This window comes from Mustela putorius, unplaced genomic scaffold, assembly GCF_011764305.1.
Source record: "Mustela putorius furo isolate JIRA1106 unplaced genomic scaffold, ASM1176430v1.1 tig00000174_pilon_pilon_pilon, whole genome shotgun sequence".
Lineage (NCBI taxonomy): Eukaryota > Metazoa > Chordata > Mammalia > Carnivora > Mustelidae > Mustela > Mustela putorius.
This window is the reverse complement of record NW_025421304.1, coordinates 30,483,287-30,504,723: the sequence shown is the minus strand read 5'-3', so window position 1 is coordinate 30,504,723 and position 21,437 is coordinate 30,483,287. Positions and strand designations below refer to the sequence as shown.

At 41.4% G+C, this 21,437-nt stretch overlaps 1 protein-coding gene across 2 annotated transcripts in view; it reads right to left on the bottom strand.

Annotated features, from left to right (window-relative positions):
• PMFBP1 (polyamine modulated factor 1 binding protein 1) overlaps positions 1 to 21,437 on the bottom strand; it is a 164,103-nt gene that overhangs the window by 38,039 nt on the left and 104,627 nt on the right. Inside the window, exons 4-7 of one of the 2 annotated variants that reach the window (XM_045076250.1) lie at positions 21,111 to 21,227; positions 11,980 to 12,216; positions 9,328 to 9,399; positions 4,098 to 4,253 (exon numbers count right to left, since the gene is read on the bottom strand). In XM_045076250.1, the coding sequence (XP_044932185.1) occupies positions 4,098 to 4,253; positions 9,328 to 9,378 (207 nt within the window). In that variant the 5' untranslated portion in view covers positions 9,379 to 9,399; positions 11,980 to 12,216; positions 21,111 to 21,227. Of the gene's footprint in view, positions 1 to 4,097; positions 4,254 to 9,327; positions 9,400 to 10,167; positions 10,486 to 11,979; positions 12,217 to 21,110; positions 21,228 to 21,437 lie in introns of those variants that run through there. The other variant, XM_045076251.1, reaches the window with a different exon arrangement.

The following is a 21,437-nucleotide window of genomic DNA, read 5'->3' as shown; positions in this document are numbered from 1 at the left end:
GATAAAGGCATCAGTACATTTCCTATTATTTCTTTGTCTCCCTTTTTAAAAGTTTTCTTTCCAGGGAAGACAGACATTTTATTAGATTCTACTTTGACCTTTAAACTGAGATTTGGAGAAAATGAGCAAGTTGGAAGTAATCTTCCAGAAGTGAGGTTAGTTCTTGAAGTTACCATCCAGAGATGGACTTGATTCTGGAGGCTGGCCCATCTTGTTTCTCAGATAAATTTCTCTCCAGGCCTGAACTGTCTTAAAGGATGGAGAGCACTGGCCACAAGTAGGAACTTGTTCTCATACTTACTCAATTTTTTGGCCATACTTATGATCAAAGAGATTATAGCTATTGCTCTTTCCTTGCCTATGTGGCTACTTGATCACAGAAGGAAATTAATTGGCCTGGCATGATTTGCCTTTTGAGAAGTCACTTTGGTTTCTACCCAATACTTTGCGCTTTTCAAGTTGATGCTAATTGATTGATGTTAAGTTCTATATTTTCCCCGATATTGAAGTTAAGCTGACAGGTCTATAATTACCAGGATTGTCCTTTTTCCCTTTTTAAAAAGATGAGCACTTCATTTACCCTTTTTCAGTCTACAGGGACTTTCTTTATCCTCTTGAGTTCTCAAAAATAATCGCTAGCAGCTATGTAATAACACCTGCCAATTCCTTAAGTACTCTTCAAAGTATGTCATCAGGTCCTGCTGATTTGCCTAAAGCCGGCTTTTCAAAATACTTTTTAACCATTTTATTCCCTATTCTAGTTTGTGCTTAACTCTCTTCTGTCTCAGATTGGCATTGCTCTGGTAACTGGATCCCTGCTGATTTTCCCCCTTCATTTAAGAACTGAAAGTCTCATCATTCCCCAGTCATTGTCATGAACTTCTTTCCCTATCTTTGAGGTGTTAGGTGAGATATTTTCCCTGTAACCCTGGTTTAGCCTTTTACCACTAGATAGGTTTATCAGTTACTTTTTACATTCTCTACCAAGTACTTTCTTATATTGGTAGAGTGTAGAACTAGGTGTTTAAGTGATGTGCATTTCTTTTGGATACATCTTCATCGCTTAGACATTTTTCTCATCTGTGATCTCTGTCTACCAGAGAGTCCCTTTAAGGGGTGGGGGAAAGCTCTTCATTTTGGAATAATTTTAGATTTGCAGAAAAATTGCAAAAGTAGTAGATAGAGTTTCCATATACTCTTCACCTATCTTTCCCTAAGGTTAGTATTTTATGTAATTGTGGTACATTTGTCCTGCTAGGAAATTAACATTGGCAGGTTACTATTACTTAAAGTACACCTTCATTTGCATTTTATCAGTTTTTCCACTAATGTTTGTTTGTTTATTTGTTTCTGTTCTAGGATCCAATCCCAGATCTTACATTGCATTTAGCAGTTCCATTAAAAAATTTTTTTTCGGGGCGCCTGGGTGGCTCAGTGGGTTAAGCCACTGCCTTCGGCTCAGGTCATGATCTCAGGGTCCTGGGATCGAGTCCCACATCAGGCTCTCTGCTTGGCGGGGGGCCTGCTTCCTCCTCTCTCTCTCTGCCTGCCTCTATGCCTCTATGCCTCTATGCCTACTTGTGATCTCTGTCAAATAAATAAATAAAATCTTAAAAAAAAATAAAATTTTTTTTTTCATTCCTAATAACTCAAAGTGATATTTCTGTGTCCTAATTTCCATCAAGGATATATTAACCCATATTTGACCAGTGACTTTTATCTTCAGAAATCAAGCTTCTTTACATAGTTTAATGCTAAGAATAGTGTCCTTCATCTACTTCAAAGATGAGGTTGACAATCTGGGCTGTCCTAAATCTCAGGGTATTCTCCCCAGGCCACCACCAGGGCCAAAGTTGTCTGGGCAATTGCTCAGAGAGACCCTGCTTTTTCTAATTTGCTCATTCTTATGATATCTCTGTTGTTCTTTTCTCCTTTCACTTTAATCGAGGCACTCTTTGGTTCCTGGACAGGGCCAGAACTACCGTGGGGCATGTGATGTGCAATTTTTCAGGAGGCATTCCGCCTCAGGGTGGGGCAAGCTCAGGGCTGGCCCATGATGGGGGAGAACCCTGTCAATGCTGAACCCTAGTACTTCATTTGCTTCACCCTCATCTTATCTCTGTTCCTGGGTTTTGGAACACAACATATTCTTGGTTTACAAGGTTACCCACCCCCTGCCTGCCATCCCTGTACTTACACATAACATCTGATGTAGTCTTTTAATTTTCTCTCCTAACTGTAGTTCGGAACTATGACCTCTGCCTCATTTCTCCAGATCCTTGTTAGATATTAGTCGAAAATTTCAGAAAGTCTTGGGTTTCCCCTCTGTTCCCACATTACATTTCCTTGTAGAGGGCAGATCTTGCAGGGATTTTCTGAGTGGATGAGTATAAGTCTACATCTAATTGTGTATTTGTATGCATAGTCTGCAATTTAAATTCTGCACTAAGTGCTAGGAAAAAAAGAGCCTGTTTTAAAGCTTATTTCAAGCTGTTAGACCTTCTTCTGGGCAATTAGAATAATAAAATGCGATTTAATGCCTTTCTCCTTCCAAGTTGCTAGGTACGTTTATAAGCCACATGGCTTTCCCTGACTGGGGGAATAAATAAACTTGGACAGCAATGGTGAAAATATCTTAAAATGTTAATATTTAGAAAGAAGTAAATTATGGTAATATTTTCCCTGAGATCCATTTAGGAAAACCGATGGATTTTCCTGTGTTTGTGACCTCCTGGGGGAAGGACAGTAACACTCAGTAGGAGAAGGTGGAATTGCTTTGTTGGTAGCATTTTTAGGGCATTGCAGAAGACCAATCTGTGGTTTCTATAGGGAGATGGTAAGTCCTGGAAGAACTCTAACAGACACAGTTAAGAGAAACCAGATCCTTGACCACAAATGTGGAAGATGGTGGAATCTTACACAGCAGCCAAGGCTAACTTGGGGGTCTGGTTGACAGGTCTGTGCAACTGGTTCCTGCTTCATGTTTGCCAAAGACTCAAGTCCCTAAAAGGAAATGAAGGCTGCAAGTAAGGCATTCTTTCAAACTCAAAGATTTAGAGAACTATGGGAAAATATTTCCCGGTTGTCTCCCCAGCTTATGGGGATAAATTTAGTGACCAGTTTAAAGACCCTAGCACTAGAATTTCCAAAGAGAGAAAACCTCCAGCTGACGTGAAGTTGCCCCAGCTGATGAACTCCCTAGCCTACAGTTAAGTATTAATCAAAAAAGATGATCGTGCTCCTGTTTACACACGTGCAGGGCAAGTGTTACTGAGTATCTGGGCTCCCACACCTCTGGAAGGAAGCCCTGTGACAAGGGAAGGGGTGTCCAGTAGGAGTTTGCATGGAAGTGATCTTGGGAAACCATGGAGAAATGAGACAAGGAAAGGAAAGGAGCCTCAGAAGGGCGCGTTATCAAGCTAGTTCCCACGTTGGGCAGCTGATGTAGGATCCTATTGAGGAACACCAGGAAAGAGCATGTCTGGGGTGTTCCGTGACTGAGGGGCAGGAGTGATAGGTTATTTAACCACCTTCCCGTCAGTCATTGGTAGAGGACTGCTTTTGCGGGCATTAGTCATTCTGCATTTGAGCTTGACTGGTGACAGGGTTCCTGCATCCAAAAGGAAAGCTTGTAGGCCGAGAGCTGCCGATGGGGTAACCCAGATCACCTGCTGCACTGATGAGCAGTGACACCTCTGAGCAAGTGGGACAGTTGTGATTTTCATGGTTGACTTAGAAGTTTGTCTAAAATCCATTAGGAGAAGCTACTCTCCTTACATAACTATGATTTGGTCTTTTCAGGGCCATGGGCCTCAGGAGCTGCAAATCCAGGTGTGAAAGGCCAGATAAGGAAAAGACAGGGCCTCAGATGTAGATGACCTTGGAGATAGCTAAATGGAAAAATCTTGAGGGCAGGGATGGGGTTTTTGTGTGTGTATGTGTGTGTGTTGCAGTGTAAGTGTGTTTAATTCTCTCTCATTGCCTGGTCAATCAATGCTCATGAATGACTAGTGGAAGAATTTTCTATTATTGCTCCTAAGGGAGCAGAGGTGAAAGTTGAGGGAGCAGAAGTGGGTAGCAGCCGCTGAATCCCTTACGTGGTTGTCGCTCATCATCGCCTCCTCCACGCAAAGCTGATTCTCCTGCAAGGTCTTCCCCTGTCTCTTGCAAACATCGTGCAGATTTTTGATGTCAACTTGCAGGCTCAAGAGCTTGTTGTTCAGGCTGCTCACTTCTCTGTCTCTCTCCCCAGCCTGGGCAGTCAGAAAAACAAAAGCATCAATTATAAACTATCAAGAAAATGCTTACTTTCGTTCACTTAACTGGTTGACAGAGACTTTAAATTTGCTGGAAATTTGTCCGTCAACTCTTAGCTGTTATTACTCACCCAGTATAACATTTACACAGTATCCATTTGCGAGGTGTCTGAGCGCTCTGCATTATTCAGACAATTACTTATTTACATTAATTAATCTTCACCCACTGCTGTGGGGACATCGCAGACACTTCCCCTGTTTTTCAAGAGGAAGTCAGTGCCTAGAATAATTCCAGGCACCTAGCAGACTGTCTATAAATATTAATGGCTCTGCCACCGATGAAATGAACATAGTGAGATGTCAAATGAACTTGTCAGGACTACAGTGAATCAGTGATGGAGTTGATGTTGATTCTGAAGTGTCTTAACTTTCTCTTCTTACCCACTAAACCAAAAGACCTCCCTTCCCTGTAAACCTAGTGCTTGCTTTTCTGTGGAGATGTACACGAAGGAAAATAAAAGCAAAATCACTGATTGCATAAGATAATTTGCCTTTGATTACAAGTGAAAAGATTAGCTAATTACAGGTAGGTCAGAATGGAAATTAATGATCAAGAACAAAATAGAGAGTGTGGCACAGCAATTTGAGTGAGCTGTGGTAAGAAAGTGGATTCCCCATCACAGAAGGATGCCACCTTCCACTCCCAGTGTTCTGGGTGGTAACGGTACGAAAAGAAATGATTTAGAAGCCCTTTGTGAACCTGTCCAGTACCTTAGTCCTATCACTGTGCAGACGCTTCATAACACTCAAGAGGGCAGGTCCTACCACCTCCGAGTTTTAGATGCTGGAGCCGAGGCAGCTGCTTTTATGGTAGATCCTTGCCTTGTATTAGATTAGCCAAAGCGGGCTCTTTGGTGAAGATTCCTGGCATCTATTAAAGAAACACTCCCAAGAGAAATCAACAAGGAAGTGGAGGAAAGCAGGACAGGAAAGAGGGAGAAACCAGTGAAGGGCATGATTTCAGACAAAGTCCTGCAGGCAGTAGCTTCAGCCTGATCCCAGAGGGAACTCTGGAGTGAAAGTTACACCTCAGAGCTCGTCTTGATTAGTTGCAAAAGCTGGGCTGTCAGACTCATTATCAGTCAGTCAGTGGCTAAGGGCTGCCTTGTGGGATGTAAGCTCCCAAGGATTTCCAGCTGTCTGCTCTTATGAGGAAAGTGACCCCACTAGCCCAAAGGCAATTCTTCTAAGAGAGTTTCAGGTGCAAAAGTACACAGAAGCCATGGGTGCACAGAAATGGTAAAGTGATCCAAACGACAGTGCCCAAGGTCCCCTAGCTGGTTAGCAGCAGAATGAGGAGAGTTCTGCTCTTCTGACCCTATAGCCAATGATCTGCCACCATATTCCACTGATTGCTTTGGTTTCTTAAATATACGAGCTACATAACTCTCATTCCTAGGGGAGCTGGAGACCTGATATGGACATCGTAAATCAAGCCTTACCGGACAGGTCAGTTTAAGAGACCTCTGCGCAAGGCCGAGGGGGCCAGAGGATAACCACGAGAATCGGACACCACAATGTCAGAGTATTCGGAATTCAGAAGGTTTCCCAGAAGTGCTGCTGTCTCAGCTGATTTATTTCTTCATTTCCATTTAGTACCTGGATTTTTTTTTTTTTTTTTTTACCACTTTACAGTTTAATTAGGTTAACGGCATGGCTCTGTCATTAAAAGGATTTCATTATCTCAAAACTCTCTCTCTTCCTCCCGTCCCTTGTTCCTCACTTTCAGAAAAATAACAGTGGATGTCAACTGCCCCAAGCATGTAATTACCATTACTACAATTTACCAGGGACTCTCTTAAGAGAATGTGTGTAGAGTGGTGTATGGGCACTGTTTTCTAACTAGAAAACAAAATCCTTGACCTGACAAGGAGCAGCAGCTTGATCCTAGCGCTTTAAATTTCTTTTCTCATTGCTGCCACGCTGGGAATAGGGAATAGAGGCTCTCTGGAGGTTGGGACCCTAGGGATCTCTTCCCTTCTTGCTCCAGGACTCTTCGGCATACGAGCAGATTAGGTGACAATACAATGCCTGTTCTATGGAAGTGTCAAATGTTCTATACTCTTGCCTTACTGCTGAATATATGCATTTTAAAGTGAGGACCATGTCACCAGATTGTTCCATGTGGAGCCTGACACACTGTGGACTCATTAACAAAGTAGCAATGATATACAACTTGAGCCTCTCCAACTTAAAAGCTCAATGCCCTCCCTCTGTCAGGCCAATAAAAAACCCTTCTCCCTTCAGTTTTAGATGTCTTCTGAGCAGAAGCCTGCTTGGCCCCATTCCAATGCAGCAACAGGACTTCAGAATTGGATTTTAATGTAGATGATCTCATCTAATTTGGACAGTAGCATTGACTCAGAGTCTCTGAGGCAATTTCTTCATTCAGAAAATAAGAGGCTTGGAATAAATAATTCTTTCTTTGAGGATTCTGTAAACCAATTGAATAACAAATGTGTTTTGTTGGATGTCAAATGAAATTTGCTTTTGAAATCAAAGCCTAACCATTCATTTTAAAAGTCCAGATCATAAAGAGTTTTTAAAAAAATTTATCAGAACAGGTGTGAAAATGTTAGGAGAACAATGAGGTGACTTTCATGCAAAACAAAGTATTTTTTACTGCTGGTAGTGGTAAGAAGAGGATGCGCTCACCTCAGAACTCCAGAGTGTTCTGGAGGCAAGTGTTTCTGAGTTCCAGTAAACCTAATTTCTTGCTAATATCTTGCACAGAGGTCACTGTACACTATTTCTAATCCTATCTATTTTATGAAGGCTAAATTCCAGGCAGATGCCTTTTGAGTATCAATATGTGGCAGGAATTGATTTAATCCGACATTTCATCAGTCAAAGCTCTGTAACCAGTACTGGGGCATGAGAGGAGCTGAGAGTCATAATACTGACCCTCAGGCACCATCTGATCCTGTCCTAGATCTGAAGTCATTAATGATGGCTGAAATCACAAGCCTCTGCTCCTAGGTGAGTTTTCACTTATGCAAGCGATGTTCTTAGATACTCGAGTTTTGCTTAGATGAGGTTGGGACCTGGTTACTGCTTAAAGGCATGTGACATCAGCAACAGCTACCAAGTGCTGGCAAAGTGGTGAGTGCTCGTACTGTGGTTGCATCATGATAGTTATTGGAAAATAGATTGATTACTGAAGAAAATTTTCTGTATTGATTCAACGGGTCTTTTTCAAAGAGCATGCCTTCTCGAACATACATTTCCAAGGATAGGAAGAAATTTTGCTCTAGACTTCAAAGTATTGACACATAGTCCCGTGCTTCCTCTTGGAGGAAGCTGATGTTAAATTGAGGCTTGTGACTCACAAGCACTCTCAGAAGTCAAGAGCATTACAAATTTTTAAGATGGCAGCAGTCCCTCAGGATTTGGTACCTGAACAAGAAAGCTTGGGTGGCAGTTTCTAGGAGTCAACCAACGACACCATAAAAGTCATCATCTGTGGGAAATTGTCTTTTTTTTTTTTTTTTTTTTAAATCTGAGGATAAAGGCAAATCTTTAACAAACAATGGAAAACTACTTTTAACCGCTACTACCATTCATTCAGAATGTATCAATTTCTCATGAGAGGTATGTTTTAAAAAGCATAAAACCTTAAAAAAAATTGTCTTTTTTTTTTTTTTTTTTAAATCTGAGGATAAAGGCAAATCTTTAACAAACAATGGAAAACTACTTTTAACCGCTACTACCATTCATTCAGAATGTATCAATTTCTCATGAGAGGTATGTTTTAAAAAGCATAAAACCTTAAAAATCATCATTGCTTCAGGAATCTTTACATTTTACTTATGTAGTAAGAGTTTACAGTTATCTATAGTAATTTCAAGCACTGTTATCAATATTACTAACTTGATTTCTGAGTTTACTTTACCATCAATAGAAACATAGCAGTTTTTGATTACTTATAATGGGAGTTAATGGGCACTTATACAAGGTTTTGCCTGTGAGCAAAAATTTTGGAACCAATTTTGTTCATCTAGTGAAGAATGAGTATATTTTATTGTGTTCTAAACTCTTTAAAAAATTGGCATACTGCATAAATATATGGGTTAGGATACACATGGCATACGGCAGTGGTCAGCCACCTCTGGAATACGGGCTGATTTTTATTGGCATTTGGGCAGTTGCTACATACTTTTCTCTATCATATCCTTGGGAGAAATTATTTTACCAGAAAGTAAGCTCCACGAGAACATGGATCTTTCTCTCTTTTGTTCACTGCTTTATCCTCAGCCTCCGAACAATGCCTGGCACATGGAAGGTGGTCCAAAGATATCAACTGAATGACGAAATGCCCTTCTAGAAAATCCATACCAAATCCTTGTTCCCTGCAGAACATGCAGCAAATCCTGTACAGCTCCCTCCAGTAATCCAGCAGGAAAGGAGCTGAAACATCTCTTTTAGAAAGTATTCATCTCTCTCTTTTTTTTTTTTTTAGTATTCATCTCTTGATAGGGGGTCTGTTGAAAGCATATATCATGTGGGGCAATCTTATACTACCCTACACATCCCCCCTTAAATGCTTTTTGGAACAAGTCAGGGAATAGGTAAACACGGTTTGACCAAAATATTAGACTAATTAGAACACTCCATTTCCATATCATTCCAGTTAGAGAGACAATGCTTGCAACAATAGCCACTACCTTTTAAATGCTTCCTACGTCCCAAGAACTAGTGTTTTACATGTGGTATCTTACTTAATCCTCAAAGCAAACCTTTGAGAGGGGTGTTAATTATTCATATTTTCTACATAAGGAAGAGGAAGGTCCCAAAGGGTAAGTAACATGCCTGATATTATACTACTATTAGATATGGACCCCAACCCATCCTAGCTCACGTCTGGGCTTTTAAACACTATTATCTGCTGCCCACCTCTGTTTGTGATATTCTGGGATTGTTATTCCTAGAATTTTGAATCATGAAACTTGAGAAAGAAGTTCACTGTAACATAGGTTCACCTCCCTGTGTGTAGGAGAGTTAGGAGCCTTACCTCATCTTTCATTTCCTTGGCACCTCTCAATTCTCCTTTAAGCTTTAGCATTTTCTGAGCTTTGTTATAAACCTGCAAAAGTCCAAGAATTTAAGATGATAAAAGTAGAAATGAGTCTGGACTTTTAAAGATTTTCTCATCTGGATCCACGCTGTCAGCAGGGAGCTTGGAAAAATTTCCTGAACTGTTAGCAATACCTACTTGTCTGTCCATCTGTGTTTTCAAAAGTGTGTTAACACCTTCACCAGACAGACAGAATTAAGGGTTTACATCTTTTCCCAAAACTAACACTTGGTGGACTAAATAATTTCTGAATTCACAATTTCTTGGAAAGTAAGAGTCCTGAGATGATCTTACTTTCTGACTTAAGTATTCAATGGCTCAAATATAGTTAACATTATGTACTAATTATGAAGACAGAACGTGCACAGCCCACCTTCTTTCTCAATATAACCCTGGGAAGTAGTTATTATTACGATATTTGTTTAAGGAGGAAACTAGTCCAGAGAGGCTAAGTGACTTACCCAAGGTCACATGAGCTGTCTTACTACTCCTTGAGAAGCTGTCATTAATTTGTAACTGTTACTTTGGAGATACCTGATGATGTGGTGTTTTTCAAAGCATCGGTTTACTGTAATGTGGTGCTTGTAAAGTTATGAAACTTGTAGAGGGGCTGAAAATTATCCATATAAAAAGTCTCAAGGAAAACCAAAGTTTTTTTGCATATGTATGTGTGTACTTAGGTACAGGATGATGCTTTTCAGGTCATAATGCTCTTACTCATTAAAGTAATCTAATTTATTATATTTTTCACTCTACAAATTTCCACTAGGCACTTACCTGCAGAATAGTTCCAAGAATGAGAAGCTATCAAAATACTCATTCTTTGTAATGAACCACATCCTCCACCCCTAATATAAGCCAAGAGGAAGAAAGAATGCTGGCGAGACATGGAATTCGGAATGTTTTGTGGGGTTGTGTTCTGGTATGTTGCATTGTTTACTCTCTTTAGTCTTTGTGCACAGAGATGCATCATGGGAGTGGGGATTTAGCTCAGGCCTACTCAGTTGGGAGAGGCCGGGTGATGTTGCAGGAATGAACATCCCCCAAATCTCAGTGACTTAAAACCATGCAGGTTTCTTTCTCACTGTGCTACATGTCCTTTATGACTCAGCTGGGGCTGCTCTTCATTTTCCTCAGCTGGTAGAACCTCCTCTAGTATGTTGCCTGTTGCCACGGCAGCAGAGGGAGAACACACTGGTTCTTAAAGCGGAAGCTGACACACTTCACTTCTGCTCATCGTTCATTGGCCAAAACAAGTCACATGGCTATGCCTGACTTCTTCCTTTATGCCTTAAAGGAAATAATGATGAATGTCACAGATGAGGTTGACATTGGGTGTCTTAGCCGGTCGTACTGCTATAACAAGATACCACAAACTGGGTAGCTTCTAAACAATGGAAATTTCTCACAGTTCTGGAAATGAGAAATTCTTGACCAGTTTGCTAGAAGATTAAGTATTTGGTGAAGACCCACTTCAGAGACATCTGTTTTTTGTTTGTTTGTTTATTTGTTTTTATTTGTTCTGTTTTGTTTTTGCTGTGACTTTATATGGCGGAAAGGCAAGGGAGTGATCTGTAGTCTCTTTATAAGGGAACTAGTCCCATTGATAAGGGTTCCCATCTCTTGACCTAATCACCACTCCAAGTCCCCATTTCTTAATACCATCATTTTGGGGATTAGAATTTCAACATGTGAATGGGGGGGGGGGCACAAACATTTAATCTACAGCACTACACAAATGAGAAGACTAAAAATGGTGTGGTTTAAAAACAGTAAACAGGGCACTAGCCCACCAAACTTCTAAACCTTGTTCAGCACCTAAGTTAAGGAGGAGCCTTTGGAAAGAAAAGCACTCATCTCTCCAAGGCTTTGTTTCTGGCTCTATAAACTGGGTGGTAGCTGCAAGTGTTGTATTAAATGACCATTGACTTTCCTAGCACTAAGGCTCACTGATTCAACGTTCTACCTTGATGCACATCTTTCTTTAGTTGGAACCATGAATTCAGCCCAAGCATCATACAAAAGTTGGAATGGAACAAATATATCCTTGAGAATAATATTCCTCTACAGGCAGACCTACAGGATGGTCAAGAGATGACTCTTAAACCAAGTGAAATCTTATCCCAAGGCAGAAAAATGACTGTCTAGATTGTGATGATAACATCAGCTACGGAGTTATACAGCTATGGTTGCAAAGGACTAAAGTATCTGGAAGGAAAAATGGAAGCAGAGGCTCTCTTATTTGCATGAAAATACATTGGGCTTTACTAAGTAAAGTAAGTGAGAAGAAAAAAAAAAGAGGGAACTAAGTTGTGTTCCATGAAGGAGACGTGGGAATCCTGTGAGTCATTAACAACAGCAGTGGGCAATTTGAAAGTGCTTATGATGAATAAAATGGAAGGGTTATATGATAAATTTTCAATGCATTTGACAGTATGGTTTGCCAGATGGACAAGGAAGAGTGCTCTGAGGAAGCTTCAGATGTTTTATAAAATGGTCATGTGAGCCTTCACAACATTCTCTGAGGGGTGTGGCGGGGCCGATATTTTGTGGAGGAGAGAACTCGTTACAGAAGGAGACGCTCCCTACCTGATCTGTGGATTCTGATCTCTGGGTCTAGGACTTGAATGTCTTCTCTCTTCTCAAACGCTTATTCTGTGTCTTCTGTGGTACTATCTCTGCATCTCTTTTGAGACCTTCACTTCCTCATGCCTCTTCTCTTCTACTGGCATATCCAATTCTGCCACATCTGCCCAGGGAACTGCTTTCTTGTATTCAAAAGTTCTGCTCCTTTTATCCTTCCGGCAGGCCTTCCCTTGGTGACAGCTGTGACCAGAAAAACAACAACAACAACAAAACCGGTTGTAGTGAAAACAGAAACTTGGTCAGAGCATCTCAGAGATGTTTGTGCCTCCGGGTAGGCTTCAGCCCACACTCAGAGCACCTTACAGATTCCCAAGAAACACCGAGCACTGTACCTTACACGAGTGACTAGTTTAGCAGGTATGAACTCAAGTGTGCAAAGAAAAAGCAACCATTTTTCTATTGTTCAACCCGGTTACTGAACTCCATTTTCATCGAATGTCAGAAAGCAGAATCTTAGTTATTTCTGAGAAAGTGCCATTGTTTTCAGGTTGAAAATAATCAGTCCATGATTCCTTCCACCTTTTTAAAGTCTCTTCAGAGCACACCTAAATTCCGGGGTCCTAGGTTGGAGTCCGGCATTGGAGGTGGCTCTAGTCCATGGTCATATTCCAGCTCTCCCAGGTGGAGTATGCTGAGATGTCTGTGTCTTGGTCAACAGGCTGCATGTACTGCATTTTCCTCGTACTGTGGGCTTTGGGCTGATGACCCTCTTTCATTCTCCAAGGATGCTCCCAATGCAGAAAGAGACACACACACATGGCAGATTGGTCTCAGGCCCTCTCTTCTTAGGCCCGCCTTAACATTTCTGCATTTTGCCTAGAAAGGCATTGAGAGAAAGGGTATAGGATCCTAATTAAGATCTTGCTCACTTTTCTGCCCCCCATTTCTGGTATTGATCAAAAGTATCTTTTGCCCCTGGTTTGCTAAGCCTATCTGGGATTCTATTGTTTCCCTGACTCTTGCCCTCCTAATCAATCTCATCAGGGTCTAATTCTCTTGCTTATGCTCAAATTCCCCTCTCCTTCCCTTTTCCTAACTCAGAAAGGCTTTGTTTAGTGTCTGGGAGAGGAAAGAAAAAGTACAAGTGAATGAATTTGATGAAGTGTAGGTTGAGTGGGCAGGATGGGAAACACGTGTTAGGGTTTCATACACCATTTACCTACATGAGGTTACACTAATGCCATAACCACAGACTGCTCATACTGGCTCTCTTCCCAAGGAACTGGTAACCAACTGCCTGGGTGTAGGGATGGACTACTAGCCTTAGAAAAAATGAGCTAATGTTTATAAGAGAAATAAGAACTGGGGATGGAATGTACAACATGATGACTATAGTTATCACTGTTGTAGTCTATTTGAAAGTTGAGAGTAAATCCTAAGAGTTTTCATCACAAGGAAAAAAAGCATTTTTTTGGTATCTATATGAAATCTTAACTATGCTTATTATGATAATCATTTCACAATATATGTAAATCAAGTCATTATGCTGTACACATTAAGCTTATACAATGCTGTTTGTCAATTATATCTCAGTAACACTGGAAACAAATTTAGGAGATAAAGTTAAAATTTTCCCTGAGGGTTAATCAAAACGAGTAGGTTTACCTACACTCAGCCATAAGTTGTTCCTTTATAAGTTATTATTGGGTTTTAGAATTTTCTCCAATGTTCCACCCCCTACCAATGAAAAAGGTGTGATAAATTCCAGGGCTCTTAATTCTTAAAATAATGAGAGGATGTTCAATGCTTCCTCTATTTAAAAAATATATGAAGGGCACCTGGGTGGCTCAGTGGGTTAAGCCTCTGCCTTCAGTTCAGGTCATGATCCCAGGGTCCTGGGATCGGGCCCGCATTGGGCTCTCTGCTCAGCGGGGAGTCTGCTTTCCCCCTCCCCCTCACCTGCCCCTCTGCCCACTTGTGATCTCTGTCAAATAAATAAATAAATAAATAAATAAAATTTAAAAAAATATGTGAGCACCATGAATTTATAGGGATGCTCTTTGTATAATAAATTATTCCTACCCAGAATGCATGGATGGAGCTATATTGTGCAGAAGTTTAGCATGAACAGGGTCTATTCTTTGGGTCCAAACTCAGTTTTTTTTTTTTTTTTTTAAAGATTTTACTTATATATTTGACAGAGAGAACGATCACAAGTAGGCAGAGAGGCAGGCAGAGAGGGGGAAGCAGGCTTCCTGTTGAGCAGAGAGCCTGATGCGGGGCTCGATCCCAGGATCCTGAGATCATGACCTGAACTGAAGGCAGAGGCTTAACCCACTGAGCCACCCAGGCGCCCTCCAAACTCAGTTCTAAAAGAGAAATTCCTTAATCATGTAGGGCATATCTGATAGGGGAAGGCGGAAGGGGGAGATGACACTAGAGATGATTTTGCCAGGGTTTGGGGTTCTGGACCATAACTTAATGAATAGGAACTTGACACCAAGGTCTCTGATCGGGTTATTGTCCAACCCTAGGACCGAGGCGCTTCTGGAGAGGAAGCATGGCTAGTTGGGTCTTCCCAGAAGGAGACTTTGTAATGGTGGAAGAAATGAGGGTCCAGGAGGAACATGAGCAGGGTTTCCAGGATTTATCAGCCTCATTGTCACAGGTGAAATTCTCTCCCCATGTCTATCTTCTTTGATACTTTTCACAGAGGCTATCAATCACCTGTTCCAGCATCCATACTCCTTGTCTTCCTTCGTAACAGAGCCTTAATTTTATTGGGGTGTCCATGTGCTCATCTAAAAGGCTATGAAATGAACAAAGGGGGAAAAAAGAGAGACAAACCAAAACACAGACTCGTATCTAAAGAGAACAAACAGACGGTTACTAGAGGAGAGGTGGGTGGAGGGATGGGTGAAATTGGTGAAGGGGCACCTGGGTGGCTTAGTTGGTTGAGCAACTGACTTTTGGTTTTGGCTCAGGTCGTGATCTCATGGGTCCTGGAATAGGGCCCTGCTTGGGGCTGCTGCCTCCACCCCGCATCAGGCCCCATGGGGCTCCCTGCTCAGTAGGGTGTTGGCTTGAAAGATTGTCTCTCTCTACCCCTCCCCTCACTCTCATGCACATGCTCTCCCTCTCAAATAAATAAATAAATCTTAAAAAAAAAAAAAAGAGTACACTTACCTTAATGAGCACTGAGTAATATATGGAGTTGTTGAATCACTATATTATACACCTGAAACTAATATAACACTGTATGTTTACTACACTGGAATTAAAATAAAATAAAAATAAATAAATAGAAGACTAACTACCTCAGCCTCTCCTATAGCTAGCTTGTTATGGCTGCACATCTAAGTTTTGGTCACTGAGATGTACAAGGAAATACTGTGGGAACCTTCCAGAAAATCTTCTTAGTTAGTAGTAGTGTACAGCTCTTCATTCTTTCCTCCTTCCCCATGATTTAGAATGCTGATTTAAAACAACCATTTGGAACCGAAGATGCTCATAGAGACAAAACAGAAAGAGCCTAAGCCCCTGAATGCTGTGGAACCACCATTCAGAGAGCAATTTCTATCTTAAGTCTCTGTTATTTTTTATTTTTTTAAAGATTTTATTTATTTATTTGTCAGAGAGAGAGTGAGTGAGAGCGAGCACAGGCAGACAGAGTGGAAGGAAGAGTCAGAGGGAGAAGCAGGCTCCCTGCGGAGCAAGGAGCCCTATGTGGGACTTGATCCCAGGACACTGGGATCATGACCTGAGCTGAAGGCAGCTGCTTAACCAACTGAGCCACCCAGGCGTCCCAAGTCTCTGTTATTTTTTTGCTTCATGAGCTGAATCTAATGCAAATAAATGGACAAAGTATCCTTATGTTCTTTTCAGAGAGACCTTTTGACAACTCCCCATTTTTAGCACCTCAACAAGCTGCTTCTACCATAAATTTTAGAACTCCTGTTCCATTGTGAACAGATATTTTTCTCAAATGCCTCTTCCTTTCCTTGACACTTGACTTGGGTTTCTCTTGATACATCACCTCTTTGCTTTCACTCTTTCTCTTTCTCCATTTTCTGTATAGAGTAGGGAGATCCAGCGTGGAGATCTGCCTACTGACACCAGCAATATTGCTATGCCATTTAATAAAGTTTTCTCTGTTGAAGCACACACTCCTCTCATCTTGGTTGCCACTACGAATGACTGACATGGCAAGCACTCCCCCACTGGATTGTTCAGCATCTTTCCTTTTAAATGAGAAATCTTTCTGCCTATCCAAAAATCACACCTTCAAGACTCAACTCAACTGCCATTTCTATCATCTTCCCTCCAGCCACGGGCACTAGGAACATTTGTACGGCAACTACTCTATGTAAGGCACAGTTATAAACATAGAATAACAGAATTAATCCTCACACCAGCCTTGCCAGGTAGGTAGCGCCTCATATGCTTACAGCACTTTATCTACAATTCTTTTCACACGCCACCACCTTCCTTTATTATGGTTATTTGTGATTTGCTTTGTCTCCCCACATGGCTAACAGCGGTCTACTCTTGTGAAAAACTGGGAACGTACAGACCTATCTGAAATAATTTTAGATTTCCAGAAAAGCTGCAAAAATAGTCTAGAGTTCCTATATACCCTTTCTCCAACTTTCCAATGTTAGCATCAGTATGACATAATGTTAGTATGTCTTGTTATTGATGATGTTAACACTGGTCATTTGGTTATGCTACTGTTTATTAAGTTTATCCACTATGCAGTTAGACTATTTTCTCCATTATAATTAATAACGTCTTAAGATGGGGGGGGGGGATACTTTGAGGACATATAAATATCCTGTTTTTTTTTTTCCCCTGAAACTCTCACCTACTATTTTTAGCAAGGTGCATCCTGCTTGCAACAATTATTGCTGCAATGTCCTAATGGGGATTTTTTAATTTCCTTTACTCCTTCTACATTTATTCACTGGAATTCTTCATTAGGAAGAGCTGCCCCTTCTCTCCCATTTAATTATTTATTTATTTGCAGCAGTATGAACTCATGGCTATCTATTTTATTCCATGGGTTATAATTTAATATCATCGTTTATTTTGTTGCTCAAATGTTCCAACTTTGGCCACTGGGAGCTCTTTCAGTTTGGTTCCCATATATTTTTTTTTCCTTTTTAAGGACTTATTTATTTATGTGAGAGAGAGAGACAGAGAACGCACATGGGGTGGGGGGGAGGAGGGGCAGAGGGAGAAGGAGAGAGAGGATGTTAGGCAGACTCCCTGCTGAGATGGAACCAGCCTTAGGTTTCCATTTCAGGACCCTGAGATCCATGATCTAAGCCAAAATTAACAATTGGCTGCTTAACAGACTGAGCCACCCAGGTGCCCCCTGGGTCATTTCAACAAGCCCCCAAACTTTCTTGAGTACTTCCTTACTTTTTGGCCCTTCAAGATGCTCCAGACTCATCTTTTTGCTTCCTTGCCCCAGCCTATTTATGGAGTCACGGTTCACATTTTGATTCCAGTTATGTGAGCTTGGGCCAGTTACCTTTTCTGAGTCTCAGTTTTCTCCCTTGGAAAAAACTGGAGTAACAGTACTTACCCTATAGGGTTGTTGTGGGGGTTTAAAAAATTATACATATATAACAGGGGTAATATTTTTTAAAAAAAGTAATGCTCTGTTCTCCTTTGCCCTTCCTAGTATCAAATCTGCTTTTTTTTTTTTTTTAAGATTTTTATCCATTTATTTGATAGACAGAGAAAGATCACAGGTAGGCAGAGAGGCAGAGAGAGAGAGAGGAGGAAGCAGGCTCCCTGCTGAGCAGAGAGCCCGATGCGGGACTCGATCCCGGAACCCCGAGATCATGACCTGAGCCGAAGGCAGCGGCTTAACCCACTGAGCCACCCAGGCGCCCCTCGAATCTGCTTTTTGAGTTGTCCTAGTCTGTCTTATTCCTGGCACTATGCAACCAGATTCTTGCCTTGAGAAAGGATTTTCTAAATTCCTTACCTTCTCTCCCCCCATGGTAGCCCCCTCTACCTTCTCCCAGATTTCAAAGTGTTCAATGAAAAAACCAAGGCCTTTTGGAAGTAATGTTTTTAGCTGGCATTTGCTTGGATGCCTTCTTTCCAGCAGGAGAGGGGTTAAATAGTTTGGGATAACTTCAGCACGGAACTGCCAAGTCTCTTAGGTTCAGCTCAGCAATCAAACTGCATAACCTAATAGAGCCCCTGGTGCTACGGGAAACACAAGACACTGATTTATATTTTAATATCAGTAATTTCCACAAGAGCAACATTTCTAAGTGTCATTTTACAATTTCTGTCAAATGCCAGCTCAGTTTTTCTTAATTCTGTTTATTGTGTCTGAATTTGCAAGCTCATCCGCAATGCAGATTCTTGGCTCCCAGGAGAAAAGAGCATTTTCATCTTTCTCTGGAATGGGCGGGATGGGGATAGAAGCAGAAACAGGCCTATAAAATAATTGGAACTGTAAATGAAGTACTGTTTATTAAGAACGGTTATGAAGTACTTGTAGTTAAAAAGAAGCAGGGTGTGTGTGTGGGGGGGCAAACAGTATGGAACAAAATGAAAAGGGAAAAAAAAAAAAGAAAAAGAACACACAAAAGTTGGTGCTTGAGATCCAAACTGGAATTGTTTGTTCCAGAATGGAGGACTGTTCTGTACACTGCAAAATTGAGAAGAGGGAACCAATATGGGGAATCTCTGACCACATTTACTGTAAGTAAGGTGCTTGCAATGACCATTAGCACTGCAGCAGTTTATAAAGTGCTTTGGGATCCTTAAGGATCAAAGGTGCGTGGCTACATAAATGCCAGATGTTGCCATTAGGACGAAGGAGCCTGGTTCTCTCCTGTGTTCTTTGAACATCTCATAAAAGTAAGAACAAAGCTGGTGCTGTTGGCACCAAACCACATCTACTCAGCGTGCTGACGGGGTAGGAGCACTTCCTGAGGCTCCGGGCTGCAGATGTGTGCCCTTGAACACCCAGCATCGTCCACCCGATCCCTGCAGGCCTGCAGCTCCGGTTTCTACATCAGTCCTTTTCCAGACCGTAACGAGCAACCTCCTGTACGAGCACGACACAATGCTCCTCTTTGAGGCCTGAAATTTAGCTGTGGCTGGAGAGGATCTCTCCTTTTCTTGTTACAGAAAGCCAGCCAAGGGTCTGAAGCAGGCACCCGTTAACCGTGAAGCTTCTTGTGAGGCCACTCAGGGCCTTTCCCAAACAGGAATGTTGTTGTCTCTATAAACCTTTTCTCCGAAGCCACAGCTCCCTTGAGGTCTGAGCAAGTCCCAGACCATTGGCTAAGACCTCGTGCTTTTCGCCAGCATCCTTCAGTTTCATACACTCCAAATCCAACATCATGTCTCATTGCCAAACCTCTGGCAGAAGCCGTGTTGAGTTTCTCTGTGGAGCTATCGACCACATTGACTGAAGCGGCAGCAACGTGTTTCTCCCCGTCCGAAAGGGTAAAAATAACAGGAACAAGTTGTCGGAAATGAAATTTCAATTCATCCACGCCCTTTCTACACTTCTGCTGCGACTCCCAAGCAGGGATCAATAGTGTTTAGACAGCCAAGGAGATTTTTTCCCCTCTTAAAGCACCAGATCAATAGTGGGAAAAAAAAAAAAAAAAGGAAGAAGAAAAAAAAATCCTCCAGCCCTCTGTCTGTGTTGTAGTAAATGTGAACAAATCAGAGGCCTTTGGCTAAACGGATTGACTGAAGGCAGGAGCACTCCAGCGCTTTGTAACTGAGAGTGCATCAGCCGCACAAGGGGCAAGGAGTGGGGGAAAGCCGTGAGGCTCGGGTGAGCCCCAGCGCTCCCCTGGTTCCGGGAACAAGGAGGATGTAAAGGGAATTTCTGTCTCCAAAACAAAGGGAAGGAATGAAACTTTGATGGGTGTGTTGTAGCACGTGCGCGTGACTTTTCAAAACATTGGAAATACCCAGTTGGGACCATTTATGGAAGTGCATTTTGTGGGAAGACATTTTGGGCCATGGGGTACTCCCTGCTTCTCCACTTTATCTTTTGCTTTTTGTTTTACTTTTTAATATCTTACTTAATTATTTTTTACAGGGGGGAAGGAGCAGAGGGAGAGGTAGAGAGAGAATCCTAAGCAGTCTCCATGCCCAGAACCAGCCTGGATGCAGGGGTTGAACCCACAACCCTGAGATCATGACCTGAGTGGAAATCAAGAGTCTGATGCTTAACCAACTGAGCCATCCAAGCCCCCCATCTTTTGCTTTTTAAATGTTTATTTATTTTTTAAATCAAAATGCTCAGCTATGTATGGCTTTTCTTGTTACTTCATGAGGTGGTTTTTTTATTCCCCTCCCAAAAGCTGTCCAGCTCTCAGATATGTCCACCTGGAAAGATCCTGAAGGCTGAATTTCTGCCAGAGGTAATTTCTTCCACTCACCTGGTTGCCTCCTTTGTCCTCAGTGATCTCTGAGGCCTATTCTAGCTCATCCTCTTAATCCCATTATTCATGAGAGAGAGAAACTGGGTCAAAGCTCAGTTTTGATTTTCCTCAAATGATTTACCCACGAGCAACTTCTCCTCCCACTATGACAGTTTCTGTATTTTATTACATCCCTTTCTCCCCCATCAGAGACAATACAGTGTGAAGATATTCACGAGGATAGTTTAGTTGTAAGAGTGACTTCCAAATCTGGTCCTTCTGCTTCAAGAAGCAGGTAACCAGCGGATTGCTGCTGTAATTATGGTATGAGAAGCTGAAGACTGCTGAAGTGGGTTGTCACAAAGCAGTTCCTTAATTTTACCTGGAAAAGCCAAGTGAAGGACTCAAAAGCCTGCCACATATCTGGTGCTACTTTGTGGAATTAAAAATTATTCATGTTGTAAAACCCAAAGATGAACTCTTATGAACATGTGTACATCAGCCTTTGTTACAAAAGATTTACTATTCTTATGATTATTGCATTAATTTCTGCAATGAATTAAGATTCCCCTTGAAACAAAGCATTGGTTAAAGCTAGTATAGAGGCATATAAAAGCCATAGCAAGTCAACCTGTACTAGTTGAGATAATATAGCCGTTTGTAGTAGGTTTAGTTAAATAAATGTCTATAATCATAGATAAAAGAAATGATTCTTACCAATTATGTTATAAACAGAAGCTTCTCTGGAGTCACTTGCTGTCTTTTATGAGCCCATATTTTAAACCAGACCTGTTCTGGTTACAGGTACATTCACTGGCATATCTCAAAGGTATCCTACGAGAGAGAGAGATACACCTCAGTCACTTCATATAGGCAAGAGTTCAGGTGATAGTAGAAAAAGTCCCTCTCAATGGATATTTCTAAGAGAAATAGAGACTATAAATATTAATTTATTCAGTAATTAAAAAGTGCAAAGAAGCCAGTATGCATTAGGTGAAGCAGAGATGAGCAATGACAAATGTAACTACAAGAGTACTGGAACCA